Source organism: Ochotona curzoniae, unplaced genomic scaffold (genome assembly GCF_017591425.1).
Source record: "Ochotona curzoniae isolate NIBS_2020 unplaced genomic scaffold, NIBS_Ocur_1.0 contig_883, whole genome shotgun sequence".
NCBI lineage: Eukaryota > Metazoa > Chordata > Mammalia > Lagomorpha > Ochotonidae > Ochotona > Ochotona curzoniae.
Window position 1 is genome coordinate 1626278 of NW_024466599.1, and position 17399 is coordinate 1643676.

Sequence of the window (17399 nt, forward strand, 5' to 3'; positions counted from 1 at the left end):
AAACATCCAGGAGCAAATGGCTTCCCACCCTTCCTTGGCTGAGAAGAGCCTGGCCCCGGACAGCCAGGACTGCATGAGCGTGTCCCGTCACCGAGGTGTGGGCACAGGTAGCTGAGCCATGCTGCCCCGAGGGGTGGGAGGTTGGCCAGGCACAGGGGCTCTGTGCAGCGCTGGCTAATCACGCAGGTGTTTGAGGGGAGAATGGCAGGAGCAGGACTGGGACTCATGCCGACCCCTTCCTGGCGGCTTTCTTGGGGCGGGAGACCTTTGAGCTTCTGGGGGTCCTGTAGAATCGTACTAGTTGGGCCCTGAGGTGAGTGGCCACATCCCTCTCCCCACTGCTGATGCCTCCTGACTCGAGGCGGGGCAGCATGAGGTGGCAGTTAGGGTTGGAGGTTGGGTTAGTGATTGCCCAGCAACATTAACAAGCCAGGTGGGGGCCCCTCCAGGTGCAGAGTACAGGTGCTGGTCCCTCTGTGAACACGGGGGCTTTTGAGGGCACAGGGCATGTCCTTGGGGCGGCCAGTGGGTTTCTATGGGAGGACACTGGAGCTTGTTCTGTGGTCTTAGCACTGGGCAGTGGTGGCCCAGAGCCCAGACATGGCAGCCAACAATTTTGGGTCTTGCCATCAGTCAAATTGTTCTTGTTTTATTGGTTATTTTAATCGAAGCATCCAGACTTCTGTGGTGCAGCTTCCATCCAAATGGAGTTGTATGTGGGTGGTTCACAAGGCCCAGGGTGGAGTTTTTTGTGTGTGGAGTTCATGGGTTCAGGGTACAGTGGTGTGCATGTGTGTGTGTATTCACGGGGCCCAAGGTGGAGCTCTGTGTGTGGTGAGTTCACAGGTTGAGTGGAGTGGTGTGTGTGTGGTGTTCACGGGGCTTCGTTATATTTCCCACAGTGCTGTGGGCAGTGCACTGTCCACGCCTAAGGGGTGTTAGTCTGGAATCTGCTCTCCGTGGCCTCCTGTCTGGTATGGCGAAGCTTGGGTCCAACCTCTCCTGCAGTTTGAGGGGTTCTTGGGCCCCGGGTTAGGAAGTGGCGAGTACAGCAGCCAGCGCAGACGCCCCCACCACAGTGGAGCAGACAGTGTGAGGGAAGTGGTGACACAGGAAGTGTCATTCTGGTTTCCTCCCAGCCAAGGGTATCGGCAGGTTTCTGGCCGGAACAGCCAATGTAGGGCCCTTTTACCTGGGGTAAGGGGCTAAGGGGAGGAAGGACGATGCTGTGGCTCTGCTCTGGGCCCCTGCTCACAGGCCTGTTTGTGCTGCACACACTGTTGCCTTCTTTCTGTTTCCACCCCGAGTTGTCATGGTGGTGGTTGTGCTTTTAAAGAGGGCTGGGTGGGCATCATGCTCGCGGCAATTGCACAGCGTTTAAGTAAGATGGGGCTTGATCTGTGCCCACCTACCAGCTCTCCACCAGACTTGGGGAGACTGTGCCTGGGGGTTATGGGGTTGGCTCCCCATTGCGCTGGGTGGAAGGTGGACATGGCAACAGCGCTGAGGTTACCGGAGGACTCTGGCTGCTGGGCAGCTCCCTGGCAAGTGCCTGCAGATGCACGCAGGCCGCCTCTTCTCAGCTTGAATCTTCTGCACCTGTAAACTGCAGGTGGTTCTTACTGCATCTCTCTTTTTGTGGCTTTATTTTTGTTAATTACATTTTTGACTGACACCTAGCTCTGATTCCATGTGATGTTTTGATATATGTTTGGATCGGTGTATGTGTCTTCTTGTGTGTGTGTGGTGAAAACATTCACAATTCTAGCATTTTTGAAATCACAGCCATCTTATTATATAATAGAATATTTCTTTTCTTTAAAATATTTAAAATATAAACATTGCTTATTTATGTATCTGAAAGGGAGAGTGATAGAGAAGGTAGGGAGATATTCCATGTGCGGGTTTACTCCCCAGGGGCCTCAGCAGCTGGGGCTGGTCCAGAGGGAAGCCAGGGCAGTTCGTCTCCATGTGCATCTCCAGTGTTGGGGCATGGGCCCCCCGTCCATGGCTCCCTGGACACATGCACAGGGACCTGGATTGGAGCAGAACAGCTGGCATTCCAACCGGTGCCCAGTGTGGCATGGCTGTCTTCTCAGCATCTGCCTTGCTCCACCCAGGAAGTTTTTTTTTCAATGGACATTTCCACTTAAATTTAGGTACATAGATAAAATGTGAATATCTACAAAGGCATCACCAAACTCTCTTCTTAAAGGCTATCTGAGACCTAAAGACATAGCCCTGTATTTGGCTGTAATTTAATCCAAGTTTCAGTATTTTGTTCAGTTCAAATGTTGTCAAGTGGTTCTGACTAACAGGGTGGAATATTAAGACAATACAGAGGCCTAACAGCTTTGGTACTGAGTTTTGAAAATCTGCCAGGCACCCTGTTAGGCTGAACAGACAGAAATGCTAAAATGGGCCCACCGGGAGTGCATCGGATTGGCCTAAAACCGCATGAGTGGAGTCTGTGTCCCTTGTCTTTGCAAAGGATTGCGTGTGACCTGTGGGCATCTCTCACCCCGGGGGGGAGGAGAACATACATTCTCAAGGCATGATTTCTCTTTCTTTTCCAAATGTTTGCAATTTTATTCCATTATAACCATCACAGCATCGGGAGCGTATGTATTTGAAAGTAGAATTCTGCCTTGTTCATCTGGCATTTTAGGATTGATAGAAAGACCTTTTTGTACTGTACGTGTCAGGTCAGCAGGCTGCGTGATGCTCTGTGTGGCTGATGATGGTCCCTGCATCCCATGCATGCATCCTGGCAGCTGTTCAGTGCCCCTGTTGTTTTAACAATTTTAACACTCACTCTCTGTAGTATTTTTGAATTTGAAAGGTCTTCCTTCAAATTTCATATGCTAACATTTGGATGCTTTTCTTTTTATTCTTACAGTGTTTTCACAAATGGACGATTGTTTATCCCACCTATAAAGATCATCATCCCCAAGTTCAGTCTGTCAGATTGGAATAGCGTGCTGGCCACGATTGGAGAGAAGGTCTTTCCTTTGGGAGGCGTTCGGAAGTAAGGAGACTCTTGTCTGGAGGGGAACCAGGGGTGATGCTAGGATCAGCAGGGTCTACAATGACTCTCCAAGAACTATGATTTTAATTCTTCAAGTTAGTCAATATTTCCTTTGTACTGCAATTATTTCTAACAAGTTTCATGAACTGTTCATTCAGGGAACTACCAATATCTGCTTTGCAGCATCATAAAAGGCTGTGCTCCTAGGCCTTGGCTATAGAACCAGTGGTCGTACGTGCTTTAGTTGGAATCGGGGAGGCAGCTGGCTTGAAGAAGTAGGGTGAGCCCATAAGGGAGGCTGTGTGAAAAGAAGTGAAACCCATGGGACAGTGGACAAGCATGCAGGAGGCAGGAAGTGGATCCCATGGGGCAGTGGACATGCATGCAGGAGGCAGGAAGTGGATCCCATGGGCAGTGGACATGCACGCGGGAGGCAGGAAGTGGATCCCATGGGCAGTGGACAAGCATGCAGGAGGCAGGAAGTGGATCCCATGGGCAGTGGACATGCACGCGGGAGGCAGGAAGTGGATCCCATGGGCAGTGGACAAGCATGCAGGAGGCAGGAAGTGGATCCCATGGGGCAGTGGACATGCATGCAGGAGGCAGGAAGTGGATCCCATGGGCAGTGGACATGCACGCGGGAGGCAGGAAGTGGATCCCATGGGCAGTGGACAAGCATGCAGGAGGCAGGAAGTGGATCCCATGGGGCAGTGGACATGCACGCGGGAGGCAGGAAGTGGATCCCATGGGGCAGTGGACAAGCATGCAGGAGGCAGGAAGTGGATCCCATGGGGCAGTGGACAAGCATGCAGGAGGCAGGAGGTGGATCCCATGGGGCAGTGGACAAGCATGCAGGAGGCAGGAGGTGGATCCCATGGGGCAGTGGGCAAGCATGCAGGAGGCAGGAGGTGGATCCCATGGGGCAGTGGACATGCATGCAGGAGGCAGGAGGTGGATCCCATGGGCAGTGGACATGCACGCAGGAGGCAGGAGGTGGATCCCATGGGCAGTGGACAAGCATGCAGGAGGCAGGAAGTGGATCCCATGGGGCAGTGGACAAGCATGCAGGAGGCAGGAAGTGGATCCCATGGGGCAGTGGACAAGCATGCAGGAGGCAGCACAGACTGATGGCTGCAGTGTGGGCTTCAGTGTAGAGCTGGAACCACATCTCCTTTCTACTCACTGTGTGTGCCTTTGCTCTCCTAGGCATTTTCCTAGGCAGCCACTGGGTCCCACTGAGTGGATGAGAGCTCACTGTGGTGGCTGTGCTGATGGATAGAGGGTGGGAGATGAGAGACAGCTCTATGTCAGGTGTCACAGCTGCGATACTGGCCAGGTCTTGGCTTTAAGAATAAGATGGGCTGAAAGTGAAGGTTTTGGAAAGAATGCGAAGGAGCAGAGACAGCTGCAATGAGGCTGACCTGTAAAAAGAGACAAAGAAGATCATGGCTTAAGAGCCAGGTCAGTCCCTCAAGATGGTCCCTCCACGACAGGTGCACCCAGGCCTGGGCAGGCATGTCAGTCTGTGAAACAAGTGTTAGCAGAATGGAAGGAAGAGGCAGAAAATGCCAGGACATCACTTTAAGCAATGCACAATTCCGTCCAGACACAGAACAAAGAGGGAAGCGCTGGACCTGGATTGTGCCTTGGACCAGATGGCCCCGATGACCGCAGGCTCCAGTGCTGGTCAGAGAGCATCTGGAGGACATGGGGACTTCTTCAGGACAAAGCCAGATGAAAGTTCCAGTGAACTCATGAAGATTGAAACCAGGTCAAGTATGTTTTCGAAATGCAAGGGTGCAAAGCCAAAAATCCTCAACAGGAGGGGAATTGGAAATGCACAAGTAAGTGAAAATTCAACAACATTCTCTTCAACAACCAGTGACTCAAGAAAGAAATTAAAAAAGGAGGGGGCCCTGGTGCAATAGTCTAGTGGCTAAATCCTCACGTTGCATTACCTGGGGATTCCATATGGGCACTGGTTAGTGTCTACCTCCCATCCTGCTCCCTGCCTGTGGCCTGGGAAAGCAGTAGAGAATGGTCCAAAGCCTCAGAACTCTGCACCTACGGGGGAACCCTGGGAGAGGCTCCTGCCTTCTGGCTTTAGATCAGCTCAGCTCCAGCCATCGCAGCCTCTTGGGGAGTGAACCAGTGGATGGAAGATCTTTCTCGTTCTCTCCTTCTTTCTGTAGATCTGCCTTTCCAATTAAAAATAAATAAATAAATGGATCTTTTAAAAAGAGCTATATATTTGAAGTGTAGAAAGTCTCATATTACATAAAGTCATCTTGAGGATTAATAAAAATTTTTAAAAAAAGAGGAGATTGTAAAAATCTGGTGATAAATGAAAATAGCAACATACAAAAATTCATGGGATGGAACAAAACTGGTTGAAGGGAAAAATGTATAATGTCAGAAGGCAAGATTTCAAATAACCAACTCAACTTCATGCCCAAGAACTTGCAAATGGACAGACTCTGAATAAGACATGCAACAGCCCTGTTTGCAGCAGCAGCAAGGAGAAGGAATGGAACAAACATAACCAAGAAAGTGAAATACCTGTACTCTGAAATCTATAGAACACTGATAAAGAAATTGAGAAAGACACAATGGAAATATTTCTCTTGCTCATGGCTTGGAAGAATCCATGCTGTGACAATAGCCACACCAGTCAAAGTAAAATGCACTGATTGCAATCCCCATCAGTGAAATAAAGATTCCAAAGTTTGTATAGGACCATGAAAGACCATGTGTGGTAAACAGTCCTGAGGAAGAACAGAGCTGACAGCATTGCACTCCTTGGTTTCAAACTGCACTGTAGAGCTGTGTGCAAAATGGAAAAGCTGCTGTGGAGCAAGGGAGGCCACGAGCAGACAGCAAGGGCAACCTGGCAAGTGGGAGAAAATGTGTGCAAACGAGGTCTGCGTCATGAAGGGTTCCATCCCATGGGGAGAGGAAATGTGCACAACCCACTTCCAACAGAACAGCCTCATTCAAAAGTGAGCAGAGGACCCAAGCAGACATTTTACCAAAGAAGATAAAGAAATGGACAACAGGTAGATATGAAAATCGCTAGTTGTGAAGGAAATGCAAGTTGAAACCATGATGGGACATCACCACACTGCTGCTATCAAAAAGACAATAACATAACAAGTGTTGGCTGATGGGAAGAAGTGAGCCCCACACTGTCGGGGGGAGCACTGGAAAAAGTGAGCCCCACACTGTTGGAGGTGAGCACTGGAAGAAGTGAGCCCCACACTGTTGGGGGGTGAGCACTGGAAGCAGTGAGCCCCACACTGTTGGGGGGTGAGCACTGGAAGCAGTGAGCCCCACACTGTCGGAGGTGAGCACTGGAAGAAGTGAGCCCCACGCTGTCGGGGGGAGCACTGGAAGAAGTGAGCCCCACACTGTTGGGGGAGCACTGGAAGAAGTGAGCTCCACACTGTTGGAGGTGAGCACTGGAAGAAGTGAGCCCCACACTGTCAGGGGATGAGCACTGGAAGAAGTGAGCCCCACACTGTCGGAGGTGAGCACTGGAAGAAGTGAGCCCCACACTGTTGGGGGGTGAGCACTGGAAGAAGTGAGCCCCACACTGTTGGGGGGAGCACTGGAAGAAGTGAGCCCCACACTGTTGGAGGTGAGCACTGGAAGAAGCCCCACACTGTTGGAGGTGAGCACTGGAAGAAGTGAGCCCCACACTGTTGGGGGGTGAGCACTGAAAGAAGCCCCACACTGTTGGGGGGTGAGCACTGGAAGAAGTGAGCCCCACACTGTTGGGGGGTGAGCACTGGAAGAAGCCCCACACTGTTGGGGGGTGAGCACTGGAAGAAGTGAGCCCCACACTGTTGGGGGGTGAGCACTGGAAGAAGTGAGCCCCACACTGTCGGAGGTGAGCACTGGAAGAAGTGAGCCCCACACTGTTGGGGGGTGAGCACTGGAAGAAGTGAGCCCCACACTGTTGGGGGGTGAGCACTGGAAGAAGTGAGCCCCACACTGTCAGGATGAGCACTGGAAGAAGCCCCACACTGTTGGAGGTGAGCACTGGAAGTCTTGCGGAAGGCTCTGCCACTTTGGCTGTGTGCACATCAAGAAGAGATGAACTCAGCATCTCAAAGTGACATCTACAGCCCTGAGCTCACAACAGCTAACGTGTGGGAACAAGCCAAGTGGCCATTCGCAGGTGAATGGACGAGGAACCTGTGTTCTACACAGTGCAGTAACCTTCAGCTAAAAAAGGAAAGTTCTGTGTAAAGAAAAGATCTCACCTTTATGTGGAATCCCCCAAAAAAAAAAAAAAAAAAAAAAAAGCTCCTAGAAGCAGAGTGAACTGGCGCCTGTTGCAGTCAGAGTGGCTTCAGCCTTTGACTCGCTGCAGACGTGGGGCCTGGGTTGGCAGATCGCGAGGCACAGACATGGTCACCCTGCTCCAACTGGCTCTTTCCTGCTGCAGGTGAGCGGTGAGGGCCCAGTTTCCAGCTGTGCCTTCTCTGATGCTGTGGACCTGGTTTCCATGTCTCTCTGTGGCCTCTCTAAGTTGGTGTGTTGATTTCAGCACTCATATTTGATCTCCTGTCCCTGGAGGCTGTTTTTCAACTTCACCTGGGTGGGTGGCTGCCTGTGGGGGGGGGGTGATGCTGCAAAGATGGTGGTGTGGTGGAGACGTGAGGAAGATCAGGATGGCAAATAGACCAAAGCCTGGAGTTTCTGTGAACCCAGAACAGACTTTTGCCTGGGAGCTGGGGAAGGGCAGTAGTGCAGCCTGAGCAGGGCTGAGGGGCTTCTTGGACTGTATGCCACAGAGCAGAGGTGGGAGGAGGACAGGCAAGCTGGACAGCTCGGTGGGGGCGGCTTGGACGTGGAGTTTGCCTGTTAGGGTGAATCTGAAGGAAGCTGACAGGCTACCGCTGGAAAGGCAGAGGCATCCGTGCAGTGACAGCAGTGGTGTGGGGACCAGGGAACCAAGCAGCAGCCCAGGGCAAGCACGAGTCTGAGGATATGGGGTCGTGGTGTGGACCTGAGTGGCAGAGGGCTGCGTTTGAGCAGGGACACTGTGGTGCAAAGCAAAACCTGTGTCTGGTTTCTCCTCGTGCCCAGGGACTCTCCCTCAAGGAAGTTGGAAACAGAGTGTGACTGACAGCTGTGGTTGTGGCAGTGAAAGCTGGCAAGTTCGCTTGGAAGACAGCTGATGCTTTCCCAGTGAGAGTGGGAGGCACAAGGGGATGCGAGCCCTGCAGAGAAGGCAGAGGGTCTGTGAGGGTCAGGATCAAGGTTGTCCAGCCGAGTCCAGGAGAGTTCTCAGTGCTTCTTTAGCAGGCAGGGCAAGGTGGGAGAGGCTGGACACTCTGGTGGACTTCCTTCGTAGTGGTGAAGGGAGGGGACCCTCATGGGCAAGCCGCTCTTGGGGATACGCACTGTTGGGAGCGAAGGCACTGGCACAGCAGGGTGATGTCTTGATCCCCTGCGCTCAGACGCCTTGTTTGCAGTTACCGTTAGGAAAGCGCAGAGCTTGGAAGCAGCAGCGATGGTTAGCTATCAGAAACGTGAACCTGGAAAGACTGAGACAAAAATCACCCAACAGCTTCTTAACTAATGGATGTCGTCTGTGAATGGCGGCCGTGGCTCATGTTCAACAGACACCTGAGGGTTTGTTCCTGCCTCCCCAACATTTATCAGCTGTTGGATAAAACTAACATGACTCCATGGAGGGTCCTTTTGTATTTCTGTTAAGATCACTTGGAAGAGGGTAGAAAGATTATACTACCTATTTACTTATTTGAAAGGTGGGGGGAGAGAGAGAGAGAGAGAGAGAGAGAAGAGAGAGAGAGAAATATCTCCCATGTACTGGATCACTCCTCAGATGCCCACAACAACTTCTGGGTGGAGCTGGGAGCCCAGTCCTCCATCTGGGCAGAAATGCAAGCACTTTGGCCAGCTCACTCAGGTTTCCCAGGTGTGTTCCCGGAGAGCTGGACCTGTAGCAGAACTGCTGGGACCTGGCACTCTGCTGTGGGAGGCGGCAGTGGGAGCAGAGGCCTACCCAGCTGAGCCCCACGCTGGTCCTGACCGGCAGCCTCCACGCTGAGGAGTTTGGGATTTGAGTGGGCTGTGAATCCACTGGAGGACTCGGAGGCAGGGAACACTGTGTGACCTGCTGTGTGAGGTGAGATGGGCCAGTGGTGAACCAGGAGACCTGCGGGAGGCTCCTAGCCCAGGCGAGAGACCTTGGTGCCTTGGTTGAAGGAGGCCGGTTCTGTGTCCGTTGTAAAGGTCTGTCAGTGCTAGAATGCTTACTTGGGTTGAACATTTGATACAGCAGTCGGGACATTCTTTGGGACACCTGCTTCCCGTGTCCATATCCATTGTTTAATTTATGCTAATGTATACTCCAAGCACATCCATGTTCACATGCTCATGACTGCAATGCTCACATGTCTAACATGTGGACATGGGCTACGGACTCACGTTTCAGGTGTCCCTGTATGTAACCTGCCCACGTGCATGTTCCTGTATGTACAGTTCTCCGTGTCTGCAGCCGATGAGCTTCTCATGACTCTGTGCCACCTTGTGTACTGCAGAAGGGATCTCCTGGAGGACAGTGGACCCAGGCTGTAGGAGAAACACCCCAAGTGGCTCTGTTATGTGGGCTTTGGCCCCTGGGGCTGGAGCACAGGGGTGAGTTGTAGCTTAGCCCAGCTCAGGGGGGCACACCCTGCAACCTACTCTGGGGGATCTGAAGTCCTTCCTTTGCTAATTGCATCTATCCTCCAGTGAAAAGAATATTTAGCTCCTTGAAAATGAACCAACAACCATGCAACCCAGTGACACTGCACTCACGACTTCCTGCTGAATGGTGGGAAGCCAAGGCTTTGGTCCCTGCTGGGACACTGCTGTGGGCTGTGCCTCTCCCACCTGTCCCCTCCTCATCAAGCTGTCCATCCTGCTGGTTCCCTCTCCTGCGCTTCTCCCAGGAACCAAAACAAAGCTGACTCGCATCAGACACACGGCACCTCTGCTTGCCGACAGGGACTCCCTGACTGCCTGTCTGGGCTTTCGTCTTACTGGGATGACCACTTCAGCTCTTTGTCTTCCTCTCTCTGCAGCAACTGCTGCTGGGAGCTGTGATCTAGACCTCACATCCTGGGTGTTCATGAATATGCTTTCATTGAGTTTAGTTTTGTTAAAAGCCAACGTCAGCTGTGCCAACGTGCTTGCCAGTCTTGACGTCACACGATCCTTGCAGCACTGTCTGGTTCTGTCTGTCATTTACCCACCACCTCTCCAAGGCTGCAGCTGTGGGTCCTGTCGGGGCCTTGGGAGCCTGTGGGGGGATGTATCTGTACCTGTTGTGCTCTTCACACGTGAGGGGCAGATGTGCTAGTTCCGAAGGGCTTTTCTTCAGACTTTGGAAATGTCTCCCCATGGGTTTTTGCATTCCGCGTTGTGGTTGAGTCTGAGGCCACTCTGATTCTGTCCCTTGTGCTCTGTCTCTGGAGAATCTTCTGACATGTGAGTACTGTGTCCATGGTGTGTCTGAGGGGAGTTTCCTGGAGCCATTCTTCTTGGCCAACTGTGGACTCTTCACCTGAGATCTTCCTTTAATTTTGTGAAATTTGTCTTTATTTTAACATATGTTTTCTCATTTTCACTTTTATTTGAACTTACGTTGAGGTTTATTATCTGGATGATGCCCCTTCTCCCTGCCCTGGTGTTCAGCTTGCCTGCTTTCCATTCATCCTTCCTTACCCCGTCCTCCTTTCCTCCATTGATTTTTCCTCCCTTCCTTTCTAGTTTTTTCTCGTGTACATGTGTGTGTGTGTGTTTCTCTGGTGTGCATGTGTGTGTGTGTTTCTCTGGTGTGCATGTGTGTGTGTGTGTTTCTCTGGTGTGCATGTGTGTGTGTGTGTGTGTTTCTCTGGTGTGCATGTGTGTGGTGTGGGGGGTGTTCCGTCACCATCCCCGACACAACTGCCAGTGCACAGCCACTGAGCACAGCTCTTGTCCATGGTGCATGGAAATCTTGGGTCACTTGTGGTCAAGCCGTGATCAAGTCCTCCCCCACAGTCCTACCTGCATGTTCATGTGCTCTGCCAGTACCTCAGCCTCAGTGCCAACAGCTGCTCTAGTGTCTAGCTTCCTGCCCAAGTGCCTCCTGTGTCCCTGGAGACTGTGTCTTGTTTACACGGGACAGTCACAGCACCCTCCCACCCCTACTGCCTATTCTCTATTCTTTGCTATTTCTGCTTTTGGGTTTAATCTTTCTTCCTTGGGATTCCGGCACTCTGTCCATCCCTTTCCATTTGGTTCTTGTAGTGTTTTGTGTAATTTTTGACTTTCCTATTCACATTTTTTCAATACATGCCTCCTGTATTATTCTAATGAATAATAGGCGGTCAGTGTTGAGCTGAATCCTTCCTTAAGAAATCCACGAGTGAATATCTCCCCAAAGCAGTGCCGAATAAGGAGCAGGCTGGCAAGAGGACTGTGCTGCGTGTAGAGTTGTGTTATTTGCTAAGAAATGCTGGTTTGTCTTCCAAGGATTGTTATTTCATTACACGCCAACTTATATTATTTTTAGCTGTTATTAAAATTAACTGAAGACCAACCAAACGCTTACCAAGTCTGAGAGCCTCTGAGCACTTGCACATAATTAAAAATATACTTTAATTAAAAACTTAAGGAAAGCAAATCTAACCCTGCAAGAGCAGCTCCCATCAGCTTTCGAGGGTTCGTTGGGTTGTGCTTGCTTGCAGCCTTGCTTCTGCAATCGTCTGCATGGCCTTCAGCTCACATGGAGAACACAACAGTCAGATGCTTCTTGGTCGCACACGGAACGCAGCAGTCCATGTGCTGGTCTGGTCACCTGTGTGACAGCTCTGGGCCACTCTTCCTGCCTGCTTATCTCCCCTACTTCCTTTCTTACAGATTATTTACCCTGAATGGAAGTCTGTTGAACAATTCCAAGGACTTACAAGACAATCATTTTTATGTTGCTGTGGGACTTGAGACCTTCAAGCATTTTGCTTACTGGAAGTCCCCGAAAGTTCCCAGTGAGGTCCAGCGGTGAGTGTGGTCTGTGCCCGTGCTTCCGTCTGAGAGGAGCTGGAGAGCCCCTGCCCTGCTGCTTGGTGTGCTTCCGGAAGCACCTGTCTGCCCTGGACAGCAAGCCGCCCGGTGTGCGCCAGGTCTCTTGTCAAACCACGGCGGCAGCAGCATCCTGACGAGGATGGGTGAGGTCTGAGCTCTGCCGCCTCCAGCTGACTGTCTTTTGTTTTTCAGAAGTTACATGGACGCTGAAAAACACACACAGAGAAAGAAACAGGTATGCTCTCATTGAAAATGGAGCTGGGCACTGTGAGTGAGTCCGGGCTCAGGCCCTCGTCTGAGTCAAGTGCTGGGTGTGGCCCTGAGACTCAGTGTGTAAGAGGCTGAATGTCTTCAACTGAGTAAGCACTAAGCTGTGTATGACCCAGCCTGCAGGCGTCATAGATTGGGTGACTTTTCTCTCTTTCAGGTGGAATTCAGATTTGGTGCCTTTTGCAGCTTGCTGCGATGTGCGCTGTTTAGGAGGCTGTGATGTCCCACTTCCTGACTCGCCCACCAGCCTTCTTGTTGAGGTTGATGTGGGCAAGCCTCACACGCTGCCCATGTTTAGGGCAGGAGAGTAGGCGGCAGCGTGTCTGCATGTCCTGTAGGGGGTGCTGGTTGGAAGGCACAGGACGCTGCCCGGGGGAGAACTGGGCACCTGACTCGAAGGGCCGTGTCCGTGGAGGGATGGGAAGACCTCTGAGTCCCAGGTCTGGTGCCTTGGAGGGCGTGTTCAGGCACGGCTCCAGCCAGGGGTGCACGGCCTCCACCTCACTGCGTGGAAATAGCAGGCAAGGCAGACTTCTGGGTTTTTCCGTAGAACAGACCAATGCTGTGCTGTGCTCTTTTAAAATGCCCACATCCTCAAAAGACAAAGGAAGTGGGAGGAGCTGCTCCAGGTCAGAGACTGGAGGGCCTGATGTCCATGTAGCTCCTGGACTGAGTCCCCAGCTGGGTGAAAAATGCAGTCATTCTTTTTGGAGAATGACTGTGTCGCAATATGGACAATTGGGCAAGAGTCGTATCACAGAGAACTTCCTGTCCTGTGATAAAACACTATGCTTCTGGGAAAAGTATCAAAAGGTGATGGGTCTACATGGATTTAACATGCAAAGAGACTCAGCCTGCAGACGCTGTCCCTCCAGCCCATGTCCTCCAGTGTGAGCTTGCAGGTGCTCACCGCTCATTCTGCTCTCCTGCTCAGCTTGTTCGGTTGGCAAAGATGACGGAGCCGCCCTTCTGCTCGCTCAGTTGATGGCAAGTGCATGTTGAGCACCTGCTGCTTGTTTTGCCTGGGAACGCAGACGGTCAGCAGGCATGAAGGTGTTGTAGCAATGAGCCTGAGGGACTTGCAAGGTGAGGGTAGGCCTGGGATTCGAAGCAGCACTAACACAGGAAGAAGGTGAGGAAGAGTGCCCAGTTGGAAGGCTGTGGGTAGGAAGGCAGGGTGGTGTGCAAACAGGAAGCAGAGAAGCGAGGCAGGACTTGGCGCAGAAAGGGCACTGCGCTAAGCCAAGGCTGGCAGCCCCTGCAGCTTTCGGGATGGTGGAGGTGAACAGATGTGCTGGCCCCATTCACTTGTTTGACAGAGCGGCTCCGAGCACCCAACATGCCAGGCTCGTTCTTGCCCTTCATAATGAACGCATAGACAAACCCCGTAGTTTCTCCTCATGAGTGTTCTTGTGTCATGGTGACGATAGAGAAATGGCCGACTTCACAAGGAGTGAATCTATCAGTTATGGGAATGCTGTGAGCGGCAGGTGGGGAAGGGAGTGGCTGTTGGGAGTGGCTGTCGGCAGTCACCCAGGAGGACGTGTTGGAGCTCCCAGCCCCCCAGCTCAGGGCATGTGCTTGGGGAAGAGGGCGAGTGAGGTGTAACCTGAGTGAGTGGCAGTGCTTGTGTGGTGCCCAGCCCTCCACAGCCAGAGTGGGGGCAGCCTCTCTTTACCTGCTGAAGATTCAGGCGACAGGAGTCGCTGTCAAGGTGTGGGTGGTCCTTGCTTGGTGTCATAGCTGCTTTTGGTCATGGCTTCATCCTTACCCTTTGAACACCGTTTTGGATATAATCAATCATAGATATGCGATCTCCAGCTTAGTGGCCGTAGCTTGCAGAATGGACAGCAGCAAGCAGATGTGGGTAATGGTAACTGACAGGAACCACCTTGATAATCAGCATCCCACGCCTGCTCCCAGCTCCGGGTCTCAAGCATTGTGTCAATTTCTGTTTCTGAAACCAATTCTGCTCAGGTGCTTTTTATATACCCGTGGACACAATTTCAGCTCGCAGGAAATTCCTTAAGACAGGTGGAGACATTCTGGGTGCCCTCTTGTGTAAGGTTGGAGGGTGACTTTCATGCTTTGCTTTCCGCGAGGGAGCTTGTGTCATTCATGCTGTATGCATGGTACGGGTGGCTGTTTTTACTCTGACATTCTTAAGTCACATAGTGTGAGAAAAATACCTATTTATGCCCCTTCACCTGGATTCAGTTCCAAGCACTCCCGATGGAAAAGAGGAGACGCTGAAGAAGACAGATTGCATTGTAGAGACAGTTTGTGGGATGAGCTTGGTCTGCCAAGGATGACTCCAACTCTCTTCTGTGATTCAGTGCTGCTTTGGCGAGATGCTCTGCCATCTAGAGAAGCTGAGTTCCCCTTTCTGAAGCCCAGGGGTGATCTTTGTTGGGGAAGCTGTCTGCATGCTTGGAGACACAGGGAAACAGCTCTGCAGTGGCTGCTGACAGCACTCCATGTGGCTGGGAAAGCTGTGTGTCTGCTGGGCTGGCTCATGCATTTCCTGGGTCAGGGGTCAGGCTAGAAGCCAGCCCACTCCCTCTGTCCTGGTTGGGAGGGCCGGAACTCTCCTTGCTGCTTCACACAGGGTCTGGAGGGGCAGGGAGCTCCTGGTGAGGCTCGCAGGAGGTGCCTGCTCTGCCACCATGGACCCAGCAAGGCCTGCACTTCTCCTGACCCCCCCTGTGGAGGACATGAGGGCCGCCGGAGCCCCTGCACCTAGCATGCTTTATGTTTTCATGTCTCTTAGGTGGATTCCAAAGTGAGAGAACCTCCTAAACAAGAGAGCCTCCCCCCCAGAACTCAGGACTCTGTTTATTATGCCAAAGAAGGAAGGAAGGAAGCTCTGGTAGAACCTTTGGTCCAAACAGGTGCAGGTAACGTGAAATTATACTGTGCGGAAGATGACAGAGTACTCAGGGGCTGGGGACACATGTACACACATATGTGTCCACACGCATGTGGACGCACACACATGTGTACACATGCTTACATGCACACACGTGCACACACAGTTGCACACACATGCACACACAGTGTTTGTATATATGTACACATGTGCGTGGGCATGTATGTGTGTTTCAGATTTTTACACTTGATGGTTTCTGACTTTTAACTAGTTGATCTGTTGAAATGTTCAGTTTATAGCGAGCAAAATCCCAGTGCTGGAGTCGAGCAGATTCTCCCCAGGGCCCTGGGAGTCAGTTCTGTCATCTGTGTGTAATCAGGGGTGGGCGCATACAGAGCAGGCAGCAAGGGGGAGGTGCGAGAGTGAGCTCTCCTGGGGGGCTGGGGGCACCCCAAGGGGGAGAGACTTTGGGGGGAGAGGCCTTCAGAGCTGGCTTTACGAGAGTGCCTGTGTGGATGACAAGGGCCATTGCCTGTGGACTTGACTCCTTCCTGGGTGCCAGGCTCAGAAGGAGGCCCTCTCCATGGTGCCAGGCTCAGAAGGAGGCCCTCTCCATGGTGCCCCATTGGCACACATGAGAGTGACTCAGCGAGACCCCAATAAGCACAGAGGACAGAGCCCAGGACAGAAGTACGCCCTGCCCAGACCTCTCGGCAGCTCTGAACCTTCTCTGATTTTAACTTCTTGTTCACATTGGCTTTGAGAGGGGACACAGAGCTGGAGAGCATGGGAACACTGGCCTTTTGGTTCTTTCCATACATGCCTACAAATGACAGGGACTGGGCCAGGGCTGAACCTGGGAGCTGCGACCCCAGTCCAGCTCTTCTGGGGGCCAGTCAGTGAGCCATCCCTGACGCCTCCCTGGGTGCATGCTGACAGGAAGCTGGAGGCAGGAGCGGGAGTTGGGAGTGAAGCCCAGGCTGTTGGATGGAGGGTGGGCAGCATGGCCGTGATCATGCTCCTATAAGCCATCTTTCTTAGAGCTTCTTCTGCCATGGATTCTGTGCCTTCCCCCATCTCAGGTTTTCTCCTCTTTGTTTCTTCCGCTAAACTTGGGAGTTCAAAGCCCAGCGGTGGCTTGCACTGTGTAACCGTGGGGCGGTCCTTCTCTTGCAGGAGGCATTGGCTGACGGTTTCTTGAGAGGGAGGGCACAGTGTATAGGATGTGGGCTCGCCTCAGTGTTAGTAGGAAGGTTGCTCTTTTTGCCTTCTGCTGCCCTCTCCCACCATGGGAAAATGTACCCTCCAGCACAGGGCTGGGGGTGATTCTCCCGGGCTGAGGACCAGGGAGAGACAAGGACAAGGACGCAGCTGCTGAAGGATGAGATGGGCCTGTGAACAGGGCTTCCCATTTGGGAGAACCAAGCTGGTCAGGGACTGTTTGCCTTTTCCGATGCTGGAGGAACTGGCTGGGCCACCTGGCCCACTGTGCATGTGATCAGGGTGAGGATGAGCTCCTTAGGGACCTCAGCTTTTTCTAGCATTTAATGCATGTGATTGTGATGCCAAGAGGAACAGCCGTGGGCTGAGTGTATCTCAGAGTGCATGCAGCAGTACCTGTTGGACCTCTGCTCTTCAGTGTGTTTTGAAGTCACCAAGCTGTGTCTCCTTAAATCCTGTTTTGTGACTTAGCTGACTACAGTGGTGGGTGGTTGTGCAGGGGACACCCCATCTCCAGTGTCCAGGGCCTTTACACAGACAGCTGAATGTGGGCCGAGCTGACCGCCATTGTGGAAGCAGTATCCAGGGCTCAGCGGCCAAGAGGGCGAGATGGCATGACATCTGGGGCCCCTGGGCCAGGTGATCTGTCTGATGACATGGGAAACTCAGGGAATACTGAGTGCTGGGACTTTGGTCAGCTTCCCCCGTGTTTCCCTGCAGAAGGTGATGTGTACAGAGCACAGACGCCGACCAAGGACTCCCAGGGAGTGCTGCAGGTCAAGGAGGATGTGGACGTGCTGGTGGAGGTGCCTGTGGACCAGGTGGGTAGTGAGGGCTGGCCATGCCTCCCACCACCCCCTTCCTCCTGCTCCATCAACCCTACCCATACCAGGCTCATTCTCACCGCTCCCCATTTAGTTCTTGCTC

At 52.4% G+C, this 17399-nt stretch overlaps 1 protein-coding gene across 1 annotated transcript in view; it reads left to right on the forward strand.

Moving 5' to 3' along the window:
- The window catches only part of DCDC2C (doublecortin domain containing 2C), a 57799-nt gene that overhangs the window by 15722 nt on the left and 24678 nt on the right, over window positions 1-17399 (forward strand). Inside the window, exons 4-8 of the mRNA XM_040994051.1 lie at window positions 2900-3028; window positions 11951-12088; window positions 12305-12347; window positions 15153-15279; window positions 17193-17293. Of these exons, the coding sequence (XP_040849985.1) occupies window positions 2900-3028; window positions 11951-12088; window positions 12305-12347; window positions 15153-15279; window positions 17193-17293 (538 nt within the window). The remainder of the gene's footprint in view (window positions 1-2899; window positions 3029-11950; window positions 12089-12304; window positions 12348-15152; window positions 15280-17192; window positions 17294-17399) is intronic.